Source organism: Metarhizium acridum, assembly GCF_019434415.1.
Source record: "Metarhizium acridum strain ARSEF 324 chromosome Unknown scaffold_1, whole genome shotgun sequence".
NCBI classification, from domain to species: Eukaryota; Fungi; Ascomycota; class Sordariomycetes; order Hypocreales; family Clavicipitaceae; genus Metarhizium; species Metarhizium acridum.
The window spans coordinates 3,897,153-3,924,670 of NW_027094015.1; the positions used below are offsets into that span (position 1 = coordinate 3,897,153).

Here is a 27,518-nt window from a genome sequence, read left to right on the forward strand (position 1 = left end):
GACCAGGGGGTTCGGGGGGGGGGGTTGATGATTGTGCCGAAATCACGACGAGTTCGTGTTTAAGCCATGATCGACGTGGTCGGCCTGAGTGGATGGAGCAGCTTTGGCCCCATGGCGGAGACATGACGTCGTTGCTGGGGGCGGCACTCGGATGCCGTTCCAGGCAGCCAGGCAGCCAGGCAGGGTCCAGATGCCCACTCGCACTCAACCACTGTCCGCGTGCCGGGGGCCGTTTCCCGCTAGGACCCTCACTAGAAGCATCTTGACAGCCGTTGCATCATGCTCTGCTGATGATTCCGGCATACAACAGCCCAGGAATAGAAGTCCGGCGGCCCGGACTGCCTTTCATCTCATCGGCTCCATGAAACGAAGCTGGCTGCCAAGTGCACCGTACTCACTGCCCTTTGTGCTATTTACGAGGCTGGGCTGCCAAGTGTCTGGTGCAAGCGTGCGTCTGATGGATGGCTGCTTTGACTCAGTTGGCCACTCGACCAGACCCAAGATTTCGATTGGCAAGTCACACATCAAGGGCTCTCGGCTGCTCCTGCTCCAGCACTCCGGCCATCTGATTTCTTGAAACATAAATATTTGACAGCCGCTTTCAATTTACGCATTGCAAACTCACAGACCTACCCTCTAACCCTTCCTCGTCTGCGGCACGACATACAACAAACGCCAAGATGAAGTACTCTACTGTCGCTGCTATCGTCTCTTCGGCTGTTGCCGTTTCTGCCTCTCCCGTCGAGAAGCGTGCCATTGGAGGTGTAAGTAATTGCCCTCGCTGCCCTCCCTTCTTTCTTTGCAACCATTAGCTGCAAAACCGTTCTCGTAATGCCTCGAGACCGTCACACTTGTCTTTTTTTCTTGCTTATTCTCTAATTTACTAACACCCCTCAGGTCTTGCTTTGCACCGGCGCCAACTCCACCGGCACTTGCAAGTATTCTGTGTACGAGCTCAACAAGTGCCATCAACTCACGGAGCCATTTTACCAGAACACAAACACCTTTGCCGTCGACGGCGAAAACTTCTACTGCTTCCCCAAGCTCGTCAACTGCACTGGCATCTGTACGAGCCCTACTGGCTGCACCTTTGGAGCCGTCGACTACGACTACAAACACAAGTACAACCTGAGCGCCATTTCATGGGACAAGTACATTACCAGTTTTCAGTGCGCCATGAAGGAGGACCCGCAACCTAGTAACAATCGCTCCTCGACCAGGCGGTTTCTATCATGATTCCTGTGCACATACCGCACTGGACGCTTAATATTTGATGGGTTTGGCGGCAGCAAACCTCGCAAACATAGGGTGTTTGGCGGGGAAAGCTCGGCATCGCGTGGCATGTATGCACAACGGAGAGCACATATCGGGAATGGGGGCCAGAGGAAAACGTCTGGCGTAATGGTATTATACCCTGCCTTGTAATGGGCAGCATGTAGATTAATCAATTCGGACATGTGTACTTTGACCATTGACAGCCTGACGGTTTCTCCAGACCATTTTTGGGTAACTTGCAACTATGTGCTTACGACGACAGGGACATTGTTCGGAGAGATGTTAGCGAGATTCGGCGGGGTCGGAATGTCAACCCCTCCAAGCTCCCAAGGTGGGAGGAGGTCCTTCAAGCTAGTATATAAAACCCAATAGTCAATCTAACAACATCCATCCCGACCTGCAGCCCGTGTATCCATCTCCAAAGCACGCTCAGGCCAGAAGAAAGAAAAAAGACAAATCCAATACCATCCTGTCTCGTCACCTGCAAATCTCCCCAAAATGGCATTCACAACAAACGCCACAATCGCCTCCTTCAACGGCCGCATCCTCAAGCTCACCCACCAGTCCAGCAGCACCTCGACGCCCATGAACCTCAACCTCTTCCTGCCCAACACGGCGTCGCCGTCCAACCCGGCCCCCCTGCTCATCTACCTCTCCGGCCTGACCTGCACGCCAGACAACGTCACCGAGAAGGGCTTCCTCCACGCCCACGCCTCGCCGCTCAACCTCGCCCTCCTCTACCCAGACACGTCCCCGCGCGGCACCAACCTCCCCGGCGAGCACGACGCCTACGACTTTGGCAGCGCGGCGTCCTTCTACATCGACGCCACCAAGGACCCCTGGGCCGCCAACTACCGCATGGAGTCGTACCTCACCACCGAGCTGCCGGAGCTCCTCTTCGCCAACTTCAAGGAGCTCGACGCCCAGCGCGTCTCCATCTCGGGCCACTCCATGGGCGGCCACGGCGCCCTCACCCTCTTCCTCAAGAACCCCGGCAAGTATAAGAGCGTGAGCGCCTTTGCGCCCATCTGCAACCCCAGCCAGTGCCCGTGGGGGCACAAGGCCTTCACCGGGTACCTGGGCGACGACAAGGCCGAGTGGGCAAAGCACGATGCCACCGAGCTGGTGAAGAGCTGGAAGGGGCATCTAAACTGCCTGATTGACGTGGTGAGTTTCTTTTCCTTTTGGCCCCCTCCCCCGAATCCTTTGCCGCGGCGCTAAGAATAGGCGTAGGGCACCGGGGATAATTTCTACAACAGCGGCCAGCTGTTGCCGGAGAACTTTGTCGAGGCCGTCAAGGGCGCGGGCGTGGATGGCGTCAATGTGCGCTATCACAATGTAAGTGGTGCTACTACCTGCCCTCTGGCGTATTGATGTGCATGTGCTGAACTTGAGGGGGGACGGGCAGGCATATGATCATTCGTATTTCTTTATTTCGACGTTTGCCGAGGACCATGTTCGGCATGCTGCCAGGGCGCTGGGCTTGCTGTAAAAACGAGACAGTTTGAGGTTTTGCTCGCCGTTTCCCCGCCGGGGAGGGGGGAAGGAGGTTGGCTCCGGGTTCCGTGCTATTGGAAATGCATCTCGTACGACTGGCACATCCAAGTTGTCAAGTATTTATTATACGCGTGCTCGCAATGTCAGGCCAGGAAATCTGTGTGTCCACAAGGCGGGTTCCAAGAACGTGAGCCGAACGCTCTTATCTACACGGAGCAATATCCAAGCTTAGCTTTTTTTCCAAGTAGAAAAGGTTCTCTTCTGGCTATACTTTGTACACGGCCAAACCAGTAGAATTCGCTGGCGGACGGGAACAGCGCGTGCCCCTTTCATTTCATGCCGGCCCTACAACGGGTCGCCAGACTACCCGGCAAAGAAGCCAGCTGCTCGACTGCTACAAATATGCTCAACACCCTTAAAGCACTTGACGTTTGCAAACAAAACCATGACGTGGTCAAACCATGTATCCTGCTTCGCCAACTAGACACATTAGCTCTATGCTGACCCATCCAAAGCTGAAGCCTACATCATAGCGCCATGCCAACCCATCAAAGTCATAATCCGTGCCGTATTGGAGTCCCAATTAAGATCTACCCCGTCAATACCCGATTAAATGTAAAAATTTAAACCATGACAAACGCCGCCCATGGTGGTGATCTGGCTGTGAATCAAACGCACCCATGCAATGCCACCCAAAAACACAAATTTCCCACCCCTGCTCATCATACCACAATGTTTTCCGTTTCTTTAGCTGATTCTCCGTTCGTAGCTGGGACTGAGCCCTTCCTTCTCTAGCTTTGCACGAATTTCCAGATTGATTTCCCTGCGAATGCGCTCATAGGCCAGCTTCTCGAAGCGGCTGAGGCCCCTCCACCAGTGTTGGCCAGCTTCGTGCTCCGCAATACGACTCAGGAGCTCGCTCGTCTTTAGACGCACCTCGCGATCTTGGTGGAACAGTCCGAGGGCGACATAGAAGAGGCCAGCGTGTGACTCGGGTGCTACGTTTAGCAGAAGGCAGATCTCGTCGTAGGAATGTATACACTTTGAAAGCGTGAGGTAAATATCTTTGCTCTGACTGGGAGATAGCCGTTGCATTCGTAGCCTGTCGTGCATGTGTGCCAAGTCAAGACCCTTTAATGGCCGAACCGTATATACCTGCGCGAGGTCCTGTTTACTGTCAATTGATGTACTTGACCATTGATTGGAATGAAAAGGTTCCTCCTACCTGGATGTAGCTGTAGTAGCTCCGGGTGTTTCGCCAGCCTTCAATTCTGGTCACATTCCCGGCGAGTTCCTTATTCTTCGCCGCGTCATCTGACCAGACATAGCCGTGGCCGCTGGCCCCCGGAAGAGTGATATCTTGGTCCTCACTGCCAATATACAAAGCGCTTGCTCCATACACGCTCTCTTCAAACTGGGCTGCGATGCGGGTGAATTTCGTGACCCAGTCTCTCCATTTCGCGCGAATGACTCTCTCGCCATGGCGCACAGCAATGCTTTTCAGAATATCTATCATGAAAGCTCCATCGCCCGTCAAGTCTTGGTTGTTATTAGCGTTGCCGCTGGCCACGGTCGCCAATGTTGGATTCTGTTGCTGAAAGTACAACAACCCCTCCGTCACGGCGGCTGACTCAATCTTGCTGCTAATCTTGATGCGGCCGCTCGGCAGATCGCAGAGAATGTCCCACCATTCGGGATGCATCTCAAAAGTAGGGTTGGTGACACCGGCAATAAAGCCAGGGACGTTTAAGAGATCGTCGATCTTGGTCAGGTCGGTATAGGGGAAAGCGTGTCGAGTGAAGCCACGCAACAGCCCACCAGACGCAAGAGCACAGGCAGCAAGGACAGCCTCGGCAACCTCACCTGAAGGCATGTTGTGACCCAAAAAGATGATTCGCTTTTGCGTCAGTAACGCATTGACAAGAACAATAATGGGATGTGTGCCGGCGCCATTGGTTGTCAGGTGGGGATGAAGGGTGAATGCCTGCGGCGACTTCGCGTGCGGTTCCGAAAAGTTTTGAATGAGCTTGATCAAGGAGAAGTCGCCCACTGTCTCTGGCATGACGGCCGTAGGAACCTTGATTGGGATCGGAATTCCTTTGTACATGACCTTGCTCTCAAATTCGTGCGTATCCCTGGGGACTGAGTACAAGGATTGGCTTCCACCCTCGACGTGAGCTTTCGTGCCGGCGCGAGATATCCCGCCCGATTTGACAGGACGTCTTGAATCCTCAATTTGTCCGTCCATTAATCCATCGGCTTTGTCCTCGGCCATTCGAATTTGAATCATTTGCTCAAACTTCTCGACAAATAGGTCACGATTCTCACTAGCTAACAAGAGGTGCCTTTCGAGGATGCTGAGCCGGGGCATAAGAGACAAATCCATGGCATTGACGGCATCGTAAAGCATGGAAAGGGTTTCAGGGACAGGGGACTTGAAATACTCTTCCAAGGCAAGTAAGAGCAGAGGCTGTGGGCCGCAAAGGTTTATTATTAGCTTGATGCGTAGCTGGAAAATAGTTGTCGCTCGACTCACCTTGTAAATGTGCAGAAAGGGATGCCTCGTACAAATAGCCATGGCTTTGACGATGGCACCACGCTTTACAGACTTGTCATGTTTGGTGTTGACAAGGTTCAATACATAAATCAGTGGCGGGCCTTCTCCGCCCTCGGGTTCGCTGTCGGTGGATTCGTCGTCTACATCTTCATCATCATCGTCCTCGTCGTCAAATTCCTCCTCATCCTCAGATATGACCCCAGCCGCTCTATTTCGCCTTCTCCTGCGTATTTGTCTCCTCCGCTCCCTTGCCTGTCTCTCGGCATCCTCTTCCTCTTGGCTGCTATCTTTGTGCAAGAAAAATATAGTCCAGTCTTGGTTTCGAGCATGTGCCTGATCAGGGAGCATAAGCTCCGCCAGCATGTTTTCATCTCCAGTAATGGCGACTGGATATTGGTGTTCCATAACAGGACCTCTGTCAATGTCAAACGAGGCCACAAGGATATACTCGACATGGTTATCGGCTGACCCACGGGGATACTGCGACCTGAGCCTTCTCGACGACCGGGCATCGGCGTTCAATCGATAAGGTGCCGACAAGGACGAGTGCTGAGATGATGGAGCTAGTGACGGCGTCTTGGACTTGGAACTCGGATCCGAGGTGCGGTCTGTCTCGGTCACAGGAAACTGGGGTGACCTGGCTTGACGAGAATTTTGGGACATCTGCGATGGCGACCGCGATGACGGAAATGAGGAGAGAGACGCTCGTCGATTGGATAGGGACCCATTCGATCGATTGTTCATGGCGTTTTGCCGGTTCATGTACGGAAGGGCGGTGGTCATCATGATGAGTGACGGACGGACGCCCTATGACAGCCAGCCAGATGGGCGAATACCACCAAAACGAGCAATGGCGATGATGATGACGATGGCAGTAGCCGTCCCGAGGCAGTCTCCGAATGACCGTCTCGTCTACCCAGATATTCGACAAACAATTAGCATGCGGAGATGGCCGGCCACGACACCCATATGCCGCCTCCCCCTCTGTCGCCAGTGGTGTGAACCAGATGTTCACGGGGACCTTGATGTTTCTACTTGTCGTTCGCTCTCGGCTCTGTGGCTATCCGAGCCGAAACGTTTCCCAGGCAAGGCCAATGAGGGGAACAGCGGGAAGCCAAGAAGGAGGATAGGACGGCAGCGGCCAGTAACAGCAAGGCTTGCCTGGCTGGAACTGCTTGAGCTGCTTGAGCTGCTTGAGCCGCTTGAGCAGCTTGACGTCTGGGTTGAACCCGCAACGCCGTCAAGGCATGCAGTGTCTGCCCGCAGAAACACCGTCAATGTCAGGGAAGCCGACGATCTTGGAGAAGCGACAGGAACAGGTTCGGTGTGACGAACAGGGGGAGAGGACCGGATGGCGACTGGTGAGGTGATGCTGGCGAGGGGGCAGTCACGGAGCAACACCGACGCATGATCCGGAGACTATTGCGACGACGTCGACGTCGAGACTCCATGCACATCAGACGGCAAAAGTCGAACTCCTGAAATGCGGCCCAGGGGTCGCAGGGGTCGCAGGGGTCGCAGGGGTCGCGGGCAAACGGCGCCACTTGGCAGGTGAGGAGCGTCACTGGGCCAGTTGACGGACGACGACTGGAGTCAATTGATGGTGGCCAACAAGCACTCCTTGCATCCAATGTTCAGCGCCCAGTCGTGCGCAGTCGCTAGTCGACGACGCCGGGCCAGGGCTCGTGCGCTGAGTGGATGGGCAATTGGAGGCGGGCGGGGGCCGAGTGGCTTGAGGCGCGGGAAAGAGCAACCGGTTCGCAAAAGCCATGAGTTGACTTGGTGGTGACACGGAGAACATGCACACAGACATTGGATGTCTTTTTTTTTATATATATTTTTTTTTGGGGTGCTGCTTTGCGGTTCGTGGGGGCTCTGGTGGTGTATGGCCGGCGTCTCGGGGCGGCTTTGAAACGTTCTGTGCCCGCAACAATCAACATTGAGTCAATTGAGGTTCTGCAGTGTTTGTCTGTGACCGCTCTTTGTGCGGAGCGCAGGCTTGGATAAGATATTGACCAAGTGCATATACGTACAAGGGAGTACTAGCGGGAGCGGAGTACAATACGGAGTGCCAGACTTGTGCCAAAGCGGCACCTGATGCTGGGCTCATGCAACGGGCCAGGCAGAGCGCCGCGGTGCCGACTTTCACCCTCGGCGTTCAAATGTTGTCTACCGGCACCTTCGTATCAGAGTATATTGTAATTCACTGTCGCATGTCCGGTCGGGTCTGTGTCTTATGTCAGTTTGAGGGTTCGAGGCTTGAATGTGCCCCTGGCACCGGCCCCTGCAAAGAGGGGATGGACAAGAAGGTTGACCATGCGCTGCCATTGGGTGCCCTTCCGCCAGGGACCTTTTCAGGGACCAGTTCTGGACCGTTGGTGGGCGGAACCCCACCTTGACACCAGCATGATCTGACGAGCCTCCAAGTAATAGTAATCAAGATCAAGGGCTAAAACATCACAGAAAGTAAATCTGTATGCAAGCAGCAGACAATACCAGCGGGGAAATGCAAAGCCCACGCGCTTCTTGCAGCCGGGTCACATGGCACATGGCGCACGGCAAGGATGACAAGTTCTGTTCTGTTTGCGCTCGTTTTCCATCGGATACTCGGAGTGGCTTCATAAACCCCGAAATGGTGTATGAACGGGAAGCTATTCTCGCTCCCCAAAAGTCGGCTGACTAAATCCCACCATAGACGTCCTTTTTCTGTAAATACAGGTTGCCGACTAGCCTCAGGACCCAAGCAGACTGAGTTACTCTGTCCGGTGCCTTCATTGGCCATGTACGCCTGTGACTAGTGACAGCATCGCGAGGCTATCTGCGCCACATGTGACAGCCACACGTGCCCCGCTGGACCTGCAAGGCTGCCGTTGTTATGGCTATGGATTGTTTACTCCGTACATTAATTACATTGGAAACGCAGACCACCAGCTGCCGGCGAATCGCCTCGTTTCGCTTGTTTCGCTCAGGCATTTTGATTCCCCGTCATTCTCGCCAATACACGGAACCACCCCCACGAGGAACCAAAGCTTGCAAAACTAGAGCTCCAAGTTATTTCCTTCTTTCCTACCGTTCATCGACTCCATCTCAACGTCCACCGTTTCTTGAAACCTTGATCTCCACATAGACCAGCACGTTCCTTGGCCAACCAACATCCTATCCCGGACAAAATCGCCGCAGTCAGCATGGTAAGAGCTACGCATGAAGCCGTTGAGGCGCCCCCAATATACTGCCTTCTAACACCCTTCTCATCATCGCCAGTCTGTGTCAACATCGTACAAGCCGTCTCCGTTGGGGTACGGCTCACCTCCATCACGCAACTCACCCTTCCGCCGGCCAGAATCTCCAGCATCACCATCGCCGTTACGACACACAACACCCACCAGTTCTCCAACTAAGACTGCTTCACTCGCTACGCCATCTCGTTTTGCACAGCCGACTACGCCTACAACTCCGGAGAATAGTTGGACGCCGCGTGCACAATCGTCGGACACAATGACCGCTGCATCACCACAGAGGCTATCTCAGCAGACGAGCGCGTCTGTATCACAGCCCCTTGGAGGCGGAAACGCATTGTCACAGCTACAACCAGCCCAGGTCAGAACGCTGAGGGACGGATTCCAGATTTTAGATCGAGATTGTGATGGCATAGTGAATCGCGAAGACGTCGCTGACATGTTGAGCCAGTTGGGTGCGTTGCGACGATGATGGGTTCGGGGATGTCAAGTTGAGCTAACCAGGCTGGTGGTGTAGGTCTTCCTAATAGCGCGTCTGATGTTTCGCAATTTTTTCCTCCATCAAAATCACAGACCATTGCATTGGCGGCATTTTTGAACTCGTTGGCAGAAACGTTATGTCAACTGTCGCCCAGCGCCGAGCTGCTTTCGGCATTCTCTGCTTTTGATGACGATGACAGTGGCCAGGTAGACTGGGCCGAGCTCAGAGACGCGCTGCTCAACACGGCGCCAGAGCCTGGCGAGCGACCTCTGGCTGCTGCTGAGGTTGAACGAGTCGTCAATGGCTTTACCGGCCGACGAGCCTTCAATCGCAACATCAATGCGCAGTTGGGTGCCAAGAAGGGTGAGGTGTTCAAGTATAACGAGTTTGTCAATTCCATCATGGGATCTAATGGGGCGTCGGAAGCATCGTCGCAAGATAACTCGGAGGAGCAATGATGTCAGGGGGGTGTGTGAAAGTCAAGAGGCAACAATCTGCGAGAGAGGTGTTGATTGGTTTGATTTGCGCGATTTGCGCTCGTGCGTTGGGGTAAGCGATTACACAAGACTACTCCGTACGGAGTAGATGTATTTATGATAAGCATACGGAGTACACAATGTCGTGACTTTGCATCAAGATGTGTCGTTGGACACGCAGTCTTGGCAACTTTATTGATGTTTGGTGAAATGAGTGGGATGCTTCAGTCCCCGTTACGTTGCTCGCTGAAATGAATGAACAGCCCGTTTGATGAGCGAGGGTATTGACGAAATTAAGGACAAGGATTGGATCAGGGCCTGGAGCACTCCGGTGGACAGAGGCAAAGATGGGAGCTAGTAAAAGGCGTGGCGGACTAGTTACCTCCCGCATTGTTTGGGAAGGCACAACCGGAGAGTGGTGTATTGGTGCAACCTGCGCGGCATAAAATTACAGGTCGAGAGACTTGGGGTTGGAAAGGAAATTAGACAAGCCCTCTCGTCCGTAATCGGTCGTCTGTACAGCTTGGAAATGCCATCCAACGAATGCTACAAATTTCTTAGTTTATGTCGGGGGATTTGAGAGAGAAAAAAGGAGACAGGCTGCGAGCAGTTGCCTAGCATTCACCGTACAGAGGACGAAGGAAGCAAGTTAGTCGGTGCTTGTTGGCAGTGCGGTGTTCTGGTACGTTCAATGTTGCGTGCGGCTATTACCAAGCTCCCGCTGTCACAGTCTGCGCAGGTGCGAGTCGGGGCCGGCTGCAAGGCTGATCCGCCCCTCCATGTTCTAAAGTTTTCTCCAGCCCACGTCACTAAGGAACTTTGCCGCGCCGGCCGGGCCCAATCTGACCAATCTGACCAACTCCTAGGTCACGGCCCCACTGAACCTTCTAGAAACGTTGCTGGCTAAGTGCAAAACCCCGTTAAGCAACTGCAGACTCGGCTCTGGACCCCCTGTAGGTCGCATGCACAAGTGAGGACTAGCTCGACGCCAAGGACCACTGTGTTCCACCAGGTCGGTGTCACATCACCGTGATAGGATGGCGCTTGCTTGGGCAGCTGGGAGACGGGCAGGACGGGATGCAAGCAGAGTGGTTGCTGATACAACAATGCGGGTGACTGGCTGAGGCGTCATTCTACAGTGCCATCATTGGCAAGCGGAAGAGGGAAACAAAAACGCAAAGGCTGGGGGAGGACCCGGAAAAGGACGGCCGACTCAGCAGGATGCAGCACCGTGAGGCGACAGCAAGGCAGACCAACAGATGCTGAGTTGCGCAGTGGTCGACGGTACTCCTCGGTGGCCCCCCCACCGTAGTCCTCTGTTGTACTCGGTACGTAGTACTAATTGTGTTTCGCGGCCAAAGAAAAAAAAAGGCGTTGCCCCTGTCTTGCGGGGGTTGGCTGATACCCCTGACCAGACTTCACGATAGTATTGGCATTTCGAGGACAGTGGTTGTCGATGCGAATAACCAAAGCCCTCGAGTATGCGAGACATTCAAATGCTCCCGGCGCTCCGGGGCTCATTAATTACTAGGTCATCTTGTATCTTGCGGAGCATCGAAACGGGAAAGGATAACACGTAGCCATGTCCACCAGAGCAGTGAATCGTTGCTCTCACAAATTTTCGATTCAACAGCCCAAGTGAGGTGACGGAGCTCATGCTGCCACCCCTTGTCCGTCAGCCTCCATTTGCCTCAATCAATCCAGTCTCTCTCTGGTCTCTCTCCAGTCTGCAGCTCTGCCTCGCCTCCATCCTCCATCCAGTTGCCAGGTCACAGGTTGGTTGCGGCCCAGTCAACTCCGTCAAACGTGGCCCATCACTTCTGAGCGTTCGATAAATCGTGGGCTGGGATTTTCTCGTCTCTTTTACCTTTGCCGTCTCTTTTGCTCCTTTGCGCCTGCTTTGTTCTTGCTAGCCTTGCGCCTTGCGACGTCAGTTCTGGTCAGGGCTTTTTTTTTCCTTTTCTCTGCCAAGTTTTCTTTCTGCTTCTTTTGCTCTCTTCGCATCCTTGAGCTCCAGTTCTCCGTCGACAAGAAAAAAAAAATCCTGCCCCAACCACGACCTCCGTTTTTGCACCGAACTATCTTCGATCGGCCATCTCTCAGAAACCATAGCTTACTGGATCTGCTCGGGACGGGCCTACCGCCTCCTGAACCACCGCGCCACTGTGCTGACTGTTTCTCGTCCTGCTGAGCTGCCTACGTACTTTTTTGACTTGGGCCCCTTTAGGCTCTTGGTGCTCGGTTACAGTGCCACCCACCCCCCATCCGAGTCCCTTATCCGGTATATCCTTGTGTCGAGGTTTCGGGACCGCCCTGCTCCATCAGGTTTGGCCGTCCCGCCCTAATACCGCAGAGCCCGTTTTGGAGCTGGCTAGAAGATGAAGTTCTTTGGCGGCAGCAAAAAGCAATCGTCCACCTCGACCTCGTCGTCAAGGAAGCATACGCCTAGTTCTAGCGTTGACGACCGCGACTTTTTGCAGCACCAGACGCTCCCACACTCGGAGCCTGCGTCGCCCACAAAGAGCTCCTCTAACAATAAGTCGCCGTCCAAAAGAAGCTCACGGCCCTTGTCGTACCGGGAACCCAAGGACCCTGCTGCTGAAAAGTCGTCGTCGTCTTCCTCTGCACCCCGCCAGGCGAGGCTTTCTCGACACTCTACAGAGCCGTTGGCTACTTCGTCCTCGCGGCGCAGCAAATTTGACCCCGACACGCATCCTCTGAATTTACCACCTGAGGAGCGGCGTCGCTTGTCCAAGCTGTCCAATTCCACCATGAGCGATCACATGGACATTGATCGGGAGCCCGTCAACGGCGCCTCGTCGCCTGCCTCGCAGCCCCAGAGTAACCCTTCTGCCCAGGCGAACTTCTCGGTTCCTATTCCAAATGGAAACCATCACAATGATGCTCCTGCCCCGCCACCACACAGATCTAACCCTTCCAGTCCGGTACCGACGGCTCTAGACGACGCCGAAGCCTACAAGGCTGCGGGTAACAGGTTTTTCAAGGACAAGAATTACACAAAGGCTATTGAACAATACTCCAAAGGTATGACCATGCTTGACGGCTCGATGTCTGCGCCAGGCTCATCTATCCTTCGTACAAAAATTTTCCTGACTTGTTTTCTATTCACTAGCTGTCGATCTGTTCCCTGACTCACCAACTTACCTGAGCAACCGCGCCGCCGCTCGCATGTCTAATGGCCAGTATGCGGCTGCCCTGGAAGACTGTAGTCGCGCTGCCGACCTCGACCCCCAAAACTCCAAGATTTTGTTACGGCTTGCTCGTATCTACACTTTTCTGGGTCGCCCCGAGGAGGCCATGACAACCTTTGGTCGCATCACGCCCGCGCCATCCGCCAAGGACATGGCTCCGACCAAGGAGATGATGTACCACATTGACACCGCTAAGCACATTCTAAAGCAAGGCACTGGTGTTACCATGGCTCTTCATGCCATAGACCAGGCAGAGCGCGGGTTGGGACCTGGTGTCCAGAAGCCTCGCAAGTGGCAGCTCCTACGCGGCGATGCACATTTGCTTGTTGGCCGTGAGAATAATTTGGGTGAAGCACAAGGCATTGCAATGGCTCTGTTAAGAAACAATGCCCAAGACCCTGAGGCTCTTGTACTCCGCGGCCGAGTTTTCTACGGCCAGGGCGACAACACCAAGGCCATTCAGTCGTTCCGTATGGCCCTCACCTGCGACCCAGATTATCGTGATGCCGTCAAGTGGCTCAAAACAGTGCAGAAACTAGACCGCATGAAGGAGGAAGGCAATGTCGAGTTCAAGGCTGGTCGATTCCAAGCCGCCATCGAAAAGTACAGCGAAGCTCTTCAGGTTGATCCCAACAACCACAGCATCAATGCCAAGCTCCTCCAGAACCGCGCTCAGTGCAAGATTAAACTCAAGCAATACAACGAGGCAATCAAAGATGCCGAAAAGGCCGTCAGCCTTGACCCTAGCTACCTCAAGGCCAAAAAGACCAAGGCCAACGCACTTGGTCAGGCTGGAAACTGGGAGGAGTCGGTCCGAGAGTGGAAGGCGATTCAGGAGGCTGACCCTGAAGACCGCACTATTCCAAAAGAGGTTCGCAGAGCAGAACTTGAGCTGAAGAAGAGCCTACGGAAGGACTACTACAAGATTTTAGGTGTGGAGAAGGACTGCGGGCCTGATGATGTCAAAAAGGCCTACCGTAAGATGGCCATCAAGCTTCACCCTGACAAGAACCTGGACGATCCAGATGCCGAAGCCAAGTTCAAGGACCTGTCAGAAGCCTATGAAACCTTGAGCGATCCTCAGTAAGTTTAGCCTCAGGATGTGCCATCGAAGATCAAGCATATGCTAACCCTCGCATAGGAAGAAGGCTGCCTACGACAATGGCGACGACCTCATGGACCCTGCAGATATGTTTGGTGGTGGGGGTATGGGTGGCATGGGCGGAATTGACCCCGAGATTCTTTTTAGTATGATGGGCAACCAGGGCGGTTTTGGCGGAGGCGGCTTTCGATCCGCCGGAGGATTCCCTGGTGGTGCAGGAGGCTTCCCAGGCGGTGCTCAGTTCAACTTTGCCAACGCCGGCGGTGGCCGATCCCGGGGCGGCCAGTTTCCCTTCCAGTGACCACCAGCTCAAGACGCGCTCGAGAGTGAGGAGGAAGAGGAAGAGGAAGAGCAGGAGGCAGTTCAGTGTGACACAGACGACTGCGATTCTCGGGACACGCACGTCCATGAGGATCATGCCACAGCTAAAGAAAAGCTTATGCGTAAGTATCAGCAACGCCGCGACGCCCGCAACAGTCTAGTTGATACACTACGTCAGTACGGCATGGTGGTTGTGGCGGCTGTGGTTTTGCTGCCGCCACACCTTGCCGTTGCCGCTGTATTTTGCATGGTACTGGTGTATATGTTGATGAGATATGTTCGGCCAAGTAGCCGCAGAGCGACGAAACCAACTGGATAGACCATGTTATTTTTGGGAGGGCAAATACGCAAGGACGCTTCGTCGCATGTGAACATCTACCAGGCGTTATAGACCATTTTTTGAAAATGATTTCTATTAATTTTTTTGCCCACTCTTGTTCAATCCTTTTGTTTTTCTGGAAACAGACACAACAAGACAACAGCAGCCTCGGCTGCTATCGAGGAAGCACATGACTCACGGGTTTCATAAGGATGGGTTGTTTCCAATGGTGGATAGAAACGCACTTGAACGATGACGTGTGTATATACACCAGTTTATGTCATTCTCAAGTACAGTGAAAGTCAATTCATCACGGGGTATCATAGTGTCTACTTTGCTCCTTTTGCTGCCCATGTGTCACAAGCATGTATTCATCCTGTTCACTCCCGGCCCCAGCGTCATCTCGCGCCGTTCCCAGCCGCGCCTGTAGAAGAAGACGCACCGGCAGCAGCAGCACCATTCACCTCGGGCAGGGGCCGGCCACCCGTCTCGCGCACAACCCGCTCCACGTCGGCCCTGACCTCGGGCAGCGCAGTCGCCATCTCGCGCGCCAGCACGTCCCTGAACTCCCCAAAGGCGTGCATCTTGCCACGCATGAGCTGGTTCCCGCGGCGCACGAGCTCCACGAACTCGCGCGTGTAAATGTCCGGGTTGCGGCCGTTCTCGACGTACTCGAGCAGTTCGGGCGGGACGGACGGCAGCGACGCGTTGCCGGATGTCGTTGCGTGGAGGGCTTGCAGGCTTGCCGAGAGGGTTTTCCTGCACGCTGTCAGATTCGCGTGCTCGACCTTTTGATGTGGGGAGGGGAGACGGCATGTTACATTTCGTTGGAGAGGACGTCCCGGCTGGGGCGGCCGGTGGTGTCGTAGGTTGAGACTTGGACCATGATTTGGTAGAGGTCTTGGATTATGTCCTTGAGCTGCTCTGCTAGAGGTTAGAGGGTGGGGCGCTGGGTCTGGGACGTATTGGGGCTTCGCGTACGCTCGAGGACGTCGTGGTCTAGGCGGTCGACTGGTGCCATGGTGGTTTGTCGGGTTGGAAGAGGTGGTTACGGGAGTGAGATGCAGATGGCGGGACGTTGGCTTGGGAGGTTTGGGAGGTTTGGGAGGTTGAGGGGGTGGGGCGGCCGAGTGGGCACTTGGCGGAAACAAGCGCGGTCTGAGTGAGCTTTGGAACGGGTAGGTACTAGGTTCTCTTGAAGGTTGAGAGGAAAATCGGGCGATGGTGCTCCAAGTCTCGGATATAGCAAGGATGATAGGTGGCAAGCGCGTTCACTGGTGTTGAACGAGATGGACACGGCCGATGAGTTCATGAGCATCTGGTGCATTTGATATTTTATTATATCCTGACACGCCGTATTTCCCTTGTCAACTAAAGCAACAGCCTCGGGAGACTCTTGTGGGTAAAAGAATGCTGCGTGCACAATTGGTTAGTTTTTCGCCTTGTCCGTTCTACCAATTCGGTTGGGTTTGTCAAAAGCAGGAAAGCGACTCACGAGTATCCATGGGGCCGGGAGCAACTGCGTTGACGCTGATTCCGGGGGGCTGAAGCTCCTTTGCGACGCCCCGGGTGAAATGCTCAACTGGAGCCTTGGATCCGGCGTACGAAGTAGAAAAGCCAGTAAAGGCGGCGAGGAGAGCACTGACAATGGTTATCAGCTTGCCGCCGTCTTCGACGTTTTTGGCGCCGGCCTTGAGAATGAAGAATGCAGACTTGGAGTTGACCCTATGCCATGTTAGTTTAGCCTGGAGCTGCATATAAAAGGGAGGAAAACATGGGAGTAACTGGGATTCGCATACGCAAACATCTCATCATACTCGGCTTCCGTAACGTCTTGAATTGGCTTCTTGAGCACCTTGCCCACGGTGTTGATAACAATGTCAATCTTCCCAAAGTCCTTCTTCACAGAGTCGAACAATTTGTTGACGGCAGCCTCGGTGGTGAGGTCGGCTTGGTTGGACCGGAACTTGATGCCAGGGTATTTCTCCTTGAGCACAGCTTCGAACTTTGTGGCATCTTCCTTCGACTTGGCCGAGTTGTAATGCAAGGCCGGGTTGGCTCCAAGTGCAGCAAGCTCTTTGGCAATATCGGCGCCAAGACTCTTGGCTCCTCCAGTGATGAGGGCAGTCTTTCCCTTGAGAGACATTGCGCAGAAGGAATATCGAAGTGAAAAACCAGGATAGTCCAAGACCCCTCGAGTTGAGGGCTGTCTAGTGAGTTTCGAGCTTTCCTAAGCTTTGCCCCCCCAAAAAATTCAAACAGCTCTCTTGGCCTTTATTCGCTGTTCCATGGCTACTAATAGGGTGTAAAACCTCCACGGCTACCCAGTGTGGGTAGTTTATTCGTGGGTTTTAGGTAGTATTAGGTAGCGAACATAGACCTAAATAGATTTATAGGGGAAAATAGGTTATTTATAATTATCTATTAGTAATATTAGGTGCTTTTAGGTACTTGAATAAAACCTATATAGCTTACTTCCTTTTATATTAAATTATTATTGTTATTAATTAAGTATTAAAGTAAATATTAAATTTATATAATTTAAAAAAATATAAATACAAGTAACTTTTTAAATATATAACTTATAATATTAATATCAATATCTTTATAAAGCTAAAGTTTTTCTTATTATTATAAAATTTAAAAAAATCTTAAAAGCTTTATTTTATACTAATATAATACCATTATTGAACCCGCAATTACATTTTACTCGTCATAACAAGCCAACGGGGTTGGTTTGAGGAGGTCGGATGAGCTGCCGAGTCAAATTCTTTACATTTCAGCTCTTATATATAGTGAACAGGAAATTGACATGTTAGGATACCTGAGTCCTGACCACGTCATATTCGACGCAGAAGTTTCTAGTTCAGGAAACATCTATGTTAGCGAGGCGTGGCTAACAAATCCGGGAGCAGACGAAGAAGAGGCTGGTGTGTTAATATATCCCATCATGAATTGCTCCGTCCCCTCCCTAGCGCATGTGACTCTATACCGTCTGGCAGGCTGCGTGTCGCTAAGTGGTATGGAGTTCTGCGGTGAGGACACTCTGTGGCTATTCGTTTTAACCACTTTCCACTAAGGGGGCATTTCTCATGCATGCTACATGGATGATTCACTACTTTAAGTGTATTTGGGGTGCCTTGGCCGTGGAGTAGGCCGCATAAGTGTGGCAGAGTGGTCACGCATCATCCAACCGTCTGTTTTTGTATACACCGTCGTAACCCCGTCAGGCAACTTACGGTGGTAGCTGCGGATACACGTATTCCTGGCCTGGCGTCGCGTCCGTATCGTGTCGATAATAATAAGCTACCATAACCCTGGCATCCAGCTATCATGCAACGCTATCATGTAGCCAGGAAGTCGTAGCCATCGACTTGCTTTGGCTTGGCAGCCCCCAGCCTCTCTGATTGTGCGCCCCGTGTCTCGCAGACTTGTCATTGCGGTCAAACTGTGTCAAGTCGCAGCCTCCCAGACTATGACGGAGCAGCGAGACAGTGAGTGGTAGGTGTTCGCCTCTTCCCTATTGATAATTGATATCATGTGACCATCTCCCACCTACGCCTATTAGCGTATCAGGATGCTTGACCTATGGGTTGGTGCAAAACTAAAAGCATGGATCCTAGCTTCCTACTAACAGCCTTAGGACTAAGAGCTCGCTCTGAAATGTTTCACTTCCTTCGCCTTCGTTCTCTCACATACTGTGATCTACACAGTCTACAGATATATCTAGTCATGTTATGCTGTCGAGTTATCGTAAGGCAGCTGCTGTAGTGAAACTTCTCGCACACATCACTATGGATACAATTATGAGTACTTTACTTGGTAAGGTGTTGAGACGACTTGCTCGAGGTGGATCAGAACCTACCATTGAGTGGCAGAATCGCGTGTCTTGTAGATAGAATTTTCTGAGCAGCATCGCATCCGTGACACGATGTGTGCTAAAGAGGCGCCTGTCGGCTTCACTGTTCTTTGCCGTCGAGATGATCTCAGACTTGCCATCTCAAACACCGCATTTCCGGCTGCTAACTTTTTCCTTCCTGCCAAGTGTTCATCGGGAGCTGTGACGCCGCTAGTGCACGTCGTGGGCATTGTACTGCCTGATGAATCTGCTTTGGAGCCATACTGAAGCATAATTGGTCCAGAAGCGTCTTGAATATGAGCTCGTCCGTGATCGTCAGTGATTAGGTTCAAGTAACGGCGTTGTGCGCAACGTCGACGTCTCAATCGGTGCTTCGAACCTAGTGAGCCCAAGTCTTGCGTCTTTTTTCTCCTGTTTTGTTTTTGACTCTGATCTCCATGTATTCGAATGAAATCTGGCTGGTTGCATTTGAGGGAGGACGGGCCAGTTTTCCTGGGACTCTGCGAAAGAGATTCCTCCACTAAAGAGGCTCCTACATGCATTTTCGATGCTGTTGCATCCTCCGACCCTAAGGTTACTGATGGAAAATTGCTGGCGGCGTGTCCCCAAGTTGCGGTTGCAGAAGAGCTTGCAATAAAACCGGCTTGTTCTTCTGCCTGTTGAATACTTTCATCATGAAATTGACTGTCAAGCAAGCACGTGACATTTGCCGCTGTTGTAGAAGAGTCCTCGACCGATGCTAAAGTAGAATGGCGCGTTGGAGCTTGGATGTCTAGCTGATTCACCATTGAACCTAAGCCGATATGAGCGTTTACGTCGATATCCTGGTTATTGAGCGGATTAGTGTACCAAGCTTCGTCCAGAAAGAGAAACATCCAGTCGTCGTGATGAGGGTCGGCTGGTGAAGACACCGTAGCCTCTAATAAGCTATCCATATTATTCGCTCAAGTGAAGCTGTATTCCGTCCTTCACCGGAATAAAGTCCTGTCAGGGATCCTGGTAGGGCGACAACTGCGATTTGGGGGTTTGTTCGGGGTGGAGGAAAGTGCAACCAGATCCTTCAGGGTTATGACAGCACTATGAAAGGTCGAATTGGTGGTGGAAGAGAAGTGCTTCGGGTCAGCAGTCTTGGTCGTGCCATCATCTAGGGCAATGGGTGAGGCGGCCGAATACTCTAAGTTGTGGTGGCTTACCAGCAACCCCAACTGGTGCTACCAACAAGCGAGGTCTCGGTAGAGTCGCAAAAGCTCGGATGGGGTTTCAAGGTATGACAGTTGGCTCTTGACCCCGAGCAGCCTGTCCCGCCTGCCCGTGTCCTGTCTGGTTGGTAACCATGCTTCGTCACCGGTTGGCACGCAAGCCTGCATCCCTGCACATTAGGAGTCAACACAGATGCTCGCCAAGCTGCATTTCCATGTGTAGGCCAGCAGTTCTTCCTGTCACATGAAATTTCGCGTTTATTCTCGTTCAAAACATTATTTGCAGAGGCACTATACTAGTTACGCTTATCCCCATCTCTAGTAGCCAAAGTCCAAATGCCTAGTTTCGCCCCAGAGTCCAAGATCCATCCCTTCGCCCTGCTGAGATTCAAGAGTCTAGACCAAGTGTGCCGCATGATCTAGCCTATGCAACTGGGCTGTGCGCAATCTTTGGAGACAAAGTCTCCCCGATATCCAGGGGGTAGATGATTCTCAACCAACAAAACACCACTCCCAACCCTCGCCTGCCGTAATCCTGTACGCACGCCCAACCAAGTCGTTTCACATAGCATCTTTTACATCATCAAACACAGCGAATGAAGGGATGGACGCACGGGACGGCTGAGGCAACCAAGCACCGGCCGCACTAAGTAAACGAGATAATCACGTCCAAGGGAAGACACTTGGCGATGTTTTCCGGACACCAAGTCTCTTCCGAACTGCCACACTACCCACTGCACAAAATGCGAAGCACGTCCTTGTTTCGCTTCTTGTGACCAGCCTTGTATTCAATAGGTGGGATGAAGCCTGGCCACACATTTAACAAACCAAGAACTACCCTGCTCCTGGAAAGGCTAATCAAATCCCTATCCCAACATCAAACGTAGCCAGTTCCCCGACCTAGGCTGGCGGACCAGGAAGTGACTCAGGTGCCTGGGAATATGTCGGCATGATGTGTGAAGATGCCAACCAAACAGGCTGTGGATAAATTTCTACAAGCCCTGACCCTCTGCTTCCTAAGGAGCTGAGTGGGAACCCAGGGGCCCAGGTCGTCGTGGCGTCAGATGCTTCAGACCATTTCACTGTTGGGGGTGGTTCGTGTTTCCTCCACCGAGAAAACAGACATTCCATTTGGTAAACGCCGAGACACACCTTTAAGGCGGCCAAGGTGGACCGCTGCACCATATTTTTGACGGTCTCTCCGTTCTGGCTCTAAGCCACCGATCATCGACATTGATTTGGTCGTTGACGACCTTTCGGGCTAGACAAACATGAGGCTTCAAAGCATTTCATATCCAAACTATGGCACCCAATTCGAACTAGCCCTTGAATAGGTCAAGACTTCTTAGCTGAGATATTGGTGCCCTGCAGTTCGTGAAATCTCTTCACCGTCCAATCAAATACGTTGTCGTATTTGAAGCCCCTTGTCGCGAATAGTCCACTGCAGAGTTTCAGAAGGGATGCGTAATTAGGCTTGTCTGTAGGCTGAAGTGATCGAGTGTACTTTATGCAAGTGGTAAATTCTTCTGGAAGTCCATCGCAAAGACTTTCTACGCTTGTACTCTTTTTCTTCTGCTTGATCAGTTCGGACCGCTCCTTGTCAGTCGATGCCTTTAAGCCTTGCCAGGGTAAGGAGCCACAAGCAAAGTACAGAAGGACATATCCCAGAGACTCCAGGTCATCACCCTAAGATTGTTCTATCTTCTGTTAGATTTTAAGAGCCATTAATATAAATATAGACTCACTTCGTCCATGTTAATTATTGAGACTGGCATATCGATCGGTTCCTCTCAGAGGGCGGTTATCCCGCACTCTAAAACCATCAATTGCATTAAAATCTCTCGCTAGGCCGAAGTCGATCGTATAAAGGACATTACCGTTATCGCCAGTTCCCAAGAGAAAGTTGTCCGGCTTAATATCGCAGTGTAGGTAACCATTATCGTGGATTTATTTAAGTCGACGAATAGCTTGGTCTGCTGTGAGAAGGACCGTCTTAAGCGAGAATTTCCGGCTGCAATAGTTGAACAAATCTTCGAGAGATGGTCCTAGCAGTTCGTGCACCAAAACATAATAGTCGCCTTCCTGACCGAACCACATGACACGTGGGATTCCAGTTTCGCCAGACAATGCAGAATATGCGCTAGCTTCATATTCTAATGCCTCGGGACTGTCACGTATATGTGAGTTTCATCGCAACCTCTTGCTTTGTCTTAACATCGTTTCCTAACATAATCATTTTAGCCTTAACTCTGAAGCAGTAGGGAAGAGAGTCGTACCAGCATAGACAAGACCAAAGCCTCCCTCCCCGATCCTGTAGTCAACGCGGTATTTCTTATTGACGAGAATATCTTGCAAGAATCTCATGTGAGATAGCTTTACATAGATTTACAGATCAAGGCTATTCGTACCTTCATCATGGAATGATGGGTGTCGGGTTGGCACTTGAAGTGGACGAGGAGGTGCCAGAGTAAAAATGCGTGAGGCTTTGCAAGCTAGCTTGGGTTGGTAAAGCCGAGATGTATGCCCACCATTATTTCATGCCAACATCGGTGGGAAATGGAGCCAGCTAGAAAATCTTCGTACGAGATCTCACTAGCGTCGTTTCCATTAACTTGGCGTGGCGGGGAAGCAGTGCGCATTCACATATCTACCTCCCAGGTGCTCATGGTATCTTGCATGCGTGTACCAGCAATCCAGTGAGGGATGCAATCAGGTCGACGTCGGGCGGGTGGACCGGTCTGGAACAGCCAGCCCCACCTTCACCATGTACACCTCCCACCGCTAGGCGCGTGATCTGTGACTACATCCTCCTCTGCCGGCTCAAACACGGCCAGCAGCACATTCTGACCTTTGACTGCGACCTCCCGCCTCCCCTTAAAACATTTCCATCCGTCGTTCTGCCAAGCCATAACGATGGGCCGCTCATGGCGAGGCCACAGAATCAAAAGCGACCGCGCGTAAACCAGAGCAAACCTCCCTCTAAAAAGGCCAAGCTTACTAGAGAAAGGAACTTCTCGCTAGAATTTTGGGATAACCTGTCGAAAGTCTGGCTTACGCCGCGTGCTTTAAGGGAGCTTGACCGTCAAAACAAGACCCAACCTTGGCCGAAATTTCCAGAACCCAAGTTACATCCGACACAACTTGCTCAATTCGCGCGACACGGAGGCCCGGACCTCTGTTATCTTCGAGGAGTATGGCTTTAATCTGCCTCTAATAGTTTTATACTAATTGCTCTGGCTAGTATACCGAACGCAATAGCCTTACGGAAGATATAAGCTCCAGTCGCTCTTTAACGTCCCAAAGCCGGCAGACGAGGTCAACGAATGCAACAAGCGTCGGCACTAGAACGAAGTCTTCTGCCTACGGCAAGGAGTTCCAACAACACCTCACCGATTACAACATATATCGTGCAGACTACGATTATGACGACGATGCCCCTGAACCTAAAAACCTAGCTCAGATACATCAGGAGCTAACGGTGGAAAGAGCATCGCTATCGCCGTCTCAATTTACTCCGTCAGCTTTCCGAGATTTCAAGCAAAGGAATGCGCAAGCAACCTTTAAGAAAGACGTTATGAGAACTGTCATTCCTATGATTTCTGGTAACTCTAGCATTCATAACCAGCAGGACGTACGGTTCACTGAGCTTAAGCCTATGATAAACCAGAATGCAGTAAAACCACAGCCGGATTTCTTTGATGGAGCTCGCCTAGGAGATCTTACTCAAAAGGTCAGGAACGATCAAGCTATACTGTCAACGGGCATCCCTACCAAGCATCCAAGTGTCCCGGTAGAGCCAAACTTTTTCCTAGAAGTCAAGGGGCCTGACGGGAATGCTGCGGTAGCCCAGCGGCAGGCTTGCTACGACGGAGCATACGGGGCCCGCGCCATGCACGCTTTGCAAAACTACCACGACGAGCCAATATATGATGGCAATGCCTACACCTACAGCTCGACCTACCACGACGGTAATTTGAAACTGTACGCTCATCATGTCACCGCCCCGGCCGCCCCGGAAGGTCGACCAGAGTACCACATGACGCAGATTGACGGATGGCAAATGACAGGCAATATCCACACTTTCCGCCGCGGAGCAACTGCGTTCAGAAATGCAAGGGATTGTGCGGAACGTTACCGGAACAGCTTTATTCGGGCTGCGAACGCCATACCTATTCAAGGGACAACAGTGACACAAGCAGACCTCGTTGAAACAAAAGAAGAGGTCTCTGGCCCTCTCGGTCTGCATCCGTCGGAAGATAATACAGTGTATACTGCCTGGCAAGATGCGGACTACGCGCTTCAGCAGCAGATCGCTGACAGCAGCAAGGATACCCTTCAGCCTAAAATCGGGGCACAGAGTACTACACCCCGATACCCATACGCCGAAGAGGATACACCAGATCCGAGCCAGGAATCGGCAGCTTTGGCCCTCAACGACCCGCCCATGAGCTCTGCGTCCAGTTTCACCACTTTTACCACAGATCCAGTACAGCCGAAGCGTTCGAGGGATGCTATCAGCCCACCCTCCACTTCCAAGAGAACCCACCCATCCCAGCGACGCACAGACTCACGTACAGCGTGGCGCTCTACACGGTCGTCTGGTCGGGATGCGGTATCTACGTCTTCAGTTTCAGAGACTTCTCTTTGGGTAGAGACACATTGGCGTAGAGGTAAGATATGCTTCACGGATATGAAAGGGGAGGAGGTTCAGACTGAGTTGCAGGAATGGACGGCACAAATGGTGGATGAATCACAATGCTACTATTGGCAAAGCGACGCGTCGCAACCCTCGTTCTGGGTAACGGAGTTGCCCAAGGAGGAGAAGAAAGGTCGCCGACACAGATCGTGACTAAATTACGGTTGTGATGGAGATGGTTTTGGTGGCAAGTGAAATTGTACCTTCCTCAGTGACTTGATTAATGCGCCAGACAATTGATTTTTGGATGCGAGTTGACTTAAATTGGTAGAGTCGGCTGTTCTGCTCAAATCAAAATTTGCACATCAGATCGGTAGTCTCTATGGAGTCTGAGGAAATGACCAAATATCACAAGTTTTACAAAACGCCCGGCCGTCCGAAGTCCTTTTTCTCTGGGACACAAGAAAAATACAAACTGCTTCGATGTGAGTTGGCGCACGGTTTTTGCGACAAATCGATCATGGATCAAGAGAACATTATTACCGTATGTGTTAATGCATTCATACCACTGGTATAGGTATTAGAGTCCCAGTCGCTCTCTCGAATAAGTGTCCATGTTGATCCCAGAACTCGGCAAGAAGCAGCGCTACTGCGTCGAGCTCGCGTGGCAACGAGCAAATAATGCCAACTTCGAAGTCTTGTAGTGGGCGGGATGGGGCATCAATGCATCGACTAAGTGGCTAAACCGCTGTCACCTAGTCAGTATGTGTCTGTCAAAGCAATATAATGCTACCTATTACTAATAATCTCTAAGGCCTGGTGTCGATGGCAGGCCCAGTCAATAGAAGTTCTGAGAACAATTTGTGACAGGCATGAAAGGTAGGTTTCCAGCCCAGAACGAGGCGGCAACCCCGCTCTCTAACCGCCCGTCACCAACCGGCTCGGCCCGCCAATGGATCCAAGCCCGTCTCAAGCGAACCTGTTTGCCCACTAGTGGAGACTATTCTCGATCTGCCAGAATCTAGGGCGGTGTTCAAAGTGGCCATGCACTACTATCACAGACTTTCAAGTCATCATTAGCAAAAGTATGTCAGCCCCTTGTACGTCTACAAAAGGCGATTACATGCTTAGTTCTGTTTTCCTAGATTCGTCTGAATGTTGTGACGTGGCACCGTGTGGCAGGTGGCAACAGTGTGAGCAATCCCTGGCTGCCTCACCTCACTAGTTATGACAACCCCGCTTTAACCCGCCGTCCTCCACATTGAAAATCATTGCAACAGAGGAAGCGAGTCCAGTGCATTAGCAGTATTGTTTCCTTTCTCTTCCCCCATCCCTTACCGATCGGACAATGGAAGCAGAACAATGTGTAGAACAAGGACCTTTGGTCATAGACTTGCCCTATCACCATTATATTCGTTCACTTCACACTCACTTTCCACACCTCGAAGCTTTATCTTTATACTTAGAAGAATGCGAAAAATCAAGAGCGTCTGCGCAGCTTGGATCTCACGACTCGAACTCGATCCTGTTGGCTGAAGTAGCCAACTCTGGTAATACGACTATCCACCGGATCGACTGTTACGACCACAATGATCTGGATCATTATCGTGATGTTTTCACTGGCCATGGCGATACTTCAGTTATTCGCTCACGCATCTTGGTACTTGAAGACCTTGCGCCAGCCACAATTGAACTGCTTGGTTCTAGTTTCAACTGAGATCCTCATGTATTCTATTTTCATCTCGGATTTGACACGAGGCGTTCAGCAATGGTGGACATAATTGATCCTCATCGTGAGAGTTCGATTCCTGTTACCTGGTGTATGCCGGGTCACGCCCCAGACAATTATCAGCGTACCTTTACCTTGCGATTTAAAGCCGATGATTTCCCGGAAGCCAGAAAGCGGGCTGCCAATGTCAAAGACGTATATCCGACAGGCTTACCGGCGAATAACAGATCTCCACGGGCCATACCAAGACTGGGATCCACCACAGAGAGCCTTTCACAGGGTCAGCTTGGTAACTGTTCAGAGCGATATTGAGACAAGTAGGTTTCTAGCGCTACCTTGGGACTCTGTTTTTGTGACTCTGCTAACTGAGTGAAGTCATTGTATGGCATACCCCACGTGGAAACGTATCTCGCCATCACAATCAAATGTGTCACAGTCCCCACACACTGAAGTTCTTGACTCATACGGCTTTTCGCTAGCCTCGCCCACGATGTCGCCATAGTTAGGACTTTCGCAACAGAATCAGGTTGGCCACGGAAGAGAGTTCGAAAGACAGGGTGTTTGGTCTGAAGGGCAATGGGAACGTACGGAGCCCTTGTTATTGCATGAACCGAAACCAGAGTCATGCTTCATCCGTGAGCGTGCGCTCCTCTGGTTGTACTCGAAGCTAAACGACCACTATTTCCTTGCCTGTCAGAACGAGGGTAGATGTTGGCGAGCTCTACGAGAGGTTCTCGAATCAGGTTCAAATAGGGACCGCACATCCCAACTGCCAAAAAGACAGTTTCGAGATAGTATGACGAAAACTGTTGAGTTGCTGAAGATTTCGATAGAGTGGCTGGATAGAACACTCTATCCGGTGACAGACTTGGAAACTTACAACAGCCTTCGCCGAAAGACTAGTGTGTGTGGGGTTACTTGCCGAGGCATAGCTCCTGTTAAAATGGGTCACTTATTACGGGTACTAATTACGTACGTATAATTAAATAAGGGTAAACCCTTAACTATAAGTAAATAACCCTAATAATAAGCGCACTTATAAAAAGAGTATATATAATTCTCTTTTTTATAATTAAATATAAACTTATATATATATATTATTATTATAATTAATACTCTTTAAAGTATAATAATTATAAGCTTAAAAGAACTTTAAATCTCTTATAACTTTTACTTAAGAAAATTAAGTATTTAAGATATTATTTTAATACTTATTTTATTATATGTATATATTTAATAAATATTAATATTACTTTTATAAATACTTAATTATTTATTAAGCTTAAGTTAAAGCTTTTAAGTTAATAATATAATTAATATAAAGTATTAAAGGGTTAAGTTTAAATTAATAAGCTTTAAAATATTATAAACTTTAATTAATTAAATTACTTAATTAATATATTATTTACTTTCTTTTAATTTACTTTAATAAAAGCTTATATAAGCTTTTTATTAAATTAATAACTTTTACTTAAAATAAAAAATAACTTTATTATATTATATACTCTTTAAGTAATATAATTATAATATAATAATAAGCTTAAAGCTTATATAAGTAAAGAGATAAAAGTATATAATATTTATAAGTAAATTATATATATTATTAAATTAAGTATTTA

The 27,518-nt window shown here is 50.9% G+C and overlaps 8 protein-coding genes across 8 annotated transcripts; 5 read left to right on the forward strand and 3 right to left on the reverse strand.

The window, feature by feature from the left end:
* Window positions 1-680: 680 nt before the first annotated feature.
* On the forward strand, window positions 681-1,236 carry J3458_001190 (uncharacterized protein; the record flags this gene model as incomplete). Its single annotated transcript, XM_007815335.1, has 2 exons — window positions 681-764; window positions 898-1,236. The coding sequence occupies 2 exons, from the start codon at window positions 681-683 to the stop codon at window positions 1,234-1,236; spliced, it is 423 nt and encodes a 140-aa protein (XP_007813526.1).
* A 476-nt stretch (window positions 1,237-1,712) lies between these two features.
* On the forward strand, window positions 1,713-3,250 carry J3458_001191 (uncharacterized protein). The gene is made up of 3 exons (XM_007815336.2): window positions 1,713-2,442; window positions 2,509-2,613; window positions 2,684-3,250. The coding sequence occupies exons 1-3, from the start codon at window positions 1,774-1,776 to the stop codon at window positions 2,765-2,767; spliced, it is 858 nt and encodes a 285-aa protein (XP_007813527.2). The 5' UTR covers window positions 1,713-1,773; the 3' UTR covers window positions 2,768-3,250.
* J3458_001192 (uncharacterized protein) lies at window positions 2,429-6,839 on the reverse strand. Its single transcript, XM_066116585.1, has 3 exons — window positions 5,309-6,839; window positions 3,998-5,242; window positions 2,429-3,939 (listed from the first exon to the last, which is right to left on the reverse strand). Exons 1-3 carry the CDS (start codon window positions 6,113-6,115, stop codon window positions 3,520-3,522), a joined length of 2,472 nt encoding a protein of 823 aa, XP_065978468.1. The 5' UTR covers window positions 6,116-6,839; the 3' UTR covers window positions 2,429-3,519.
* Window positions 6,840-8,514: 1,675 nt separating this feature from the next.
* Window positions 8,515-9,504, forward strand: J3458_001193 (uncharacterized protein; the record flags this gene model as incomplete). The annotated part of the gene is made up of 3 exons (XM_066116586.1): window positions 8,515-8,517; window positions 8,591-9,020; window positions 9,083-9,504. The coding sequence occupies 3 exons, from the start codon at window positions 8,515-8,517 to the stop codon at window positions 9,502-9,504; spliced, it is 855 nt and encodes a 284-aa protein (XP_065978469.1).
* A 1,053-nt stretch (window positions 9,505-10,557) lies between these two features.
* Window positions 10,558-15,830, forward strand: J3458_001194 (uncharacterized protein). The gene is made up of 3 exons (XM_007815339.2): window positions 10,558-12,567; window positions 12,656-13,817; window positions 13,876-15,830. Exons 1-3 carry the CDS (start codon window positions 11,901-11,903, stop codon window positions 14,135-14,137), a joined length of 2,091 nt encoding a protein of 696 aa, XP_007813530.2. The 5' UTR covers window positions 10,558-11,900; the 3' UTR covers window positions 14,138-15,830.
* NUT2_1 (RNA polymerase II mediator complex subunit) lies at window positions 14,875-16,748 on the reverse strand (the record flags this gene model as incomplete). Its single annotated transcript, XM_007815340.2, has 4 exons — window positions 16,276-16,748; window positions 15,972-16,201; window positions 15,298-15,400; window positions 14,875-15,235 (listed from the first exon to the last, which is right to left on the reverse strand). The coding sequence occupies exons 1-4, from the start codon at window positions 16,620-16,622 to the stop codon at window positions 14,875-14,877; spliced, it is 1,041 nt and encodes a 346-aa protein (XP_007813531.1). The 5' UTR covers window positions 16,623-16,748.
* Window positions 16,749-19,795: 3,047 nt separating this feature from the next.
* J3458_001196 (uncharacterized protein) lies at window positions 19,796-21,304 on the reverse strand. The gene is made up of 2 exons (XM_066116587.1): window positions 21,280-21,304; window positions 19,796-21,220 (listed from the first exon to the last, which is right to left on the reverse strand). The coding sequence occupies exons 1-2, from the start codon at window positions 21,286-21,288 to the stop codon at window positions 20,870-20,872; spliced, it is 360 nt and encodes a 119-aa protein (XP_065978470.1). The 5' UTR covers window positions 21,289-21,304; the 3' UTR covers window positions 19,796-20,869.
* A 990-nt stretch (window positions 21,305-22,294) lies between these two features.
* Window positions 22,295-26,947, forward strand: J3458_001197 (uncharacterized protein). The gene is made up of 4 exons (XM_007815342.2): window positions 22,295-22,725; window positions 22,776-25,255; window positions 25,316-26,216; window positions 26,275-26,947. The coding sequence occupies exons 1-2, from the start codon at window positions 22,459-22,461 to the stop codon at window positions 24,381-24,383; spliced, it is 1,875 nt and encodes a 624-aa protein (XP_007813533.2). The 5' UTR covers window positions 22,295-22,458; the 3' UTR covers window positions 24,384-25,255; window positions 25,316-26,216; window positions 26,275-26,947.
* Window positions 26,948-27,518: the final 571 nt, after the last annotated feature.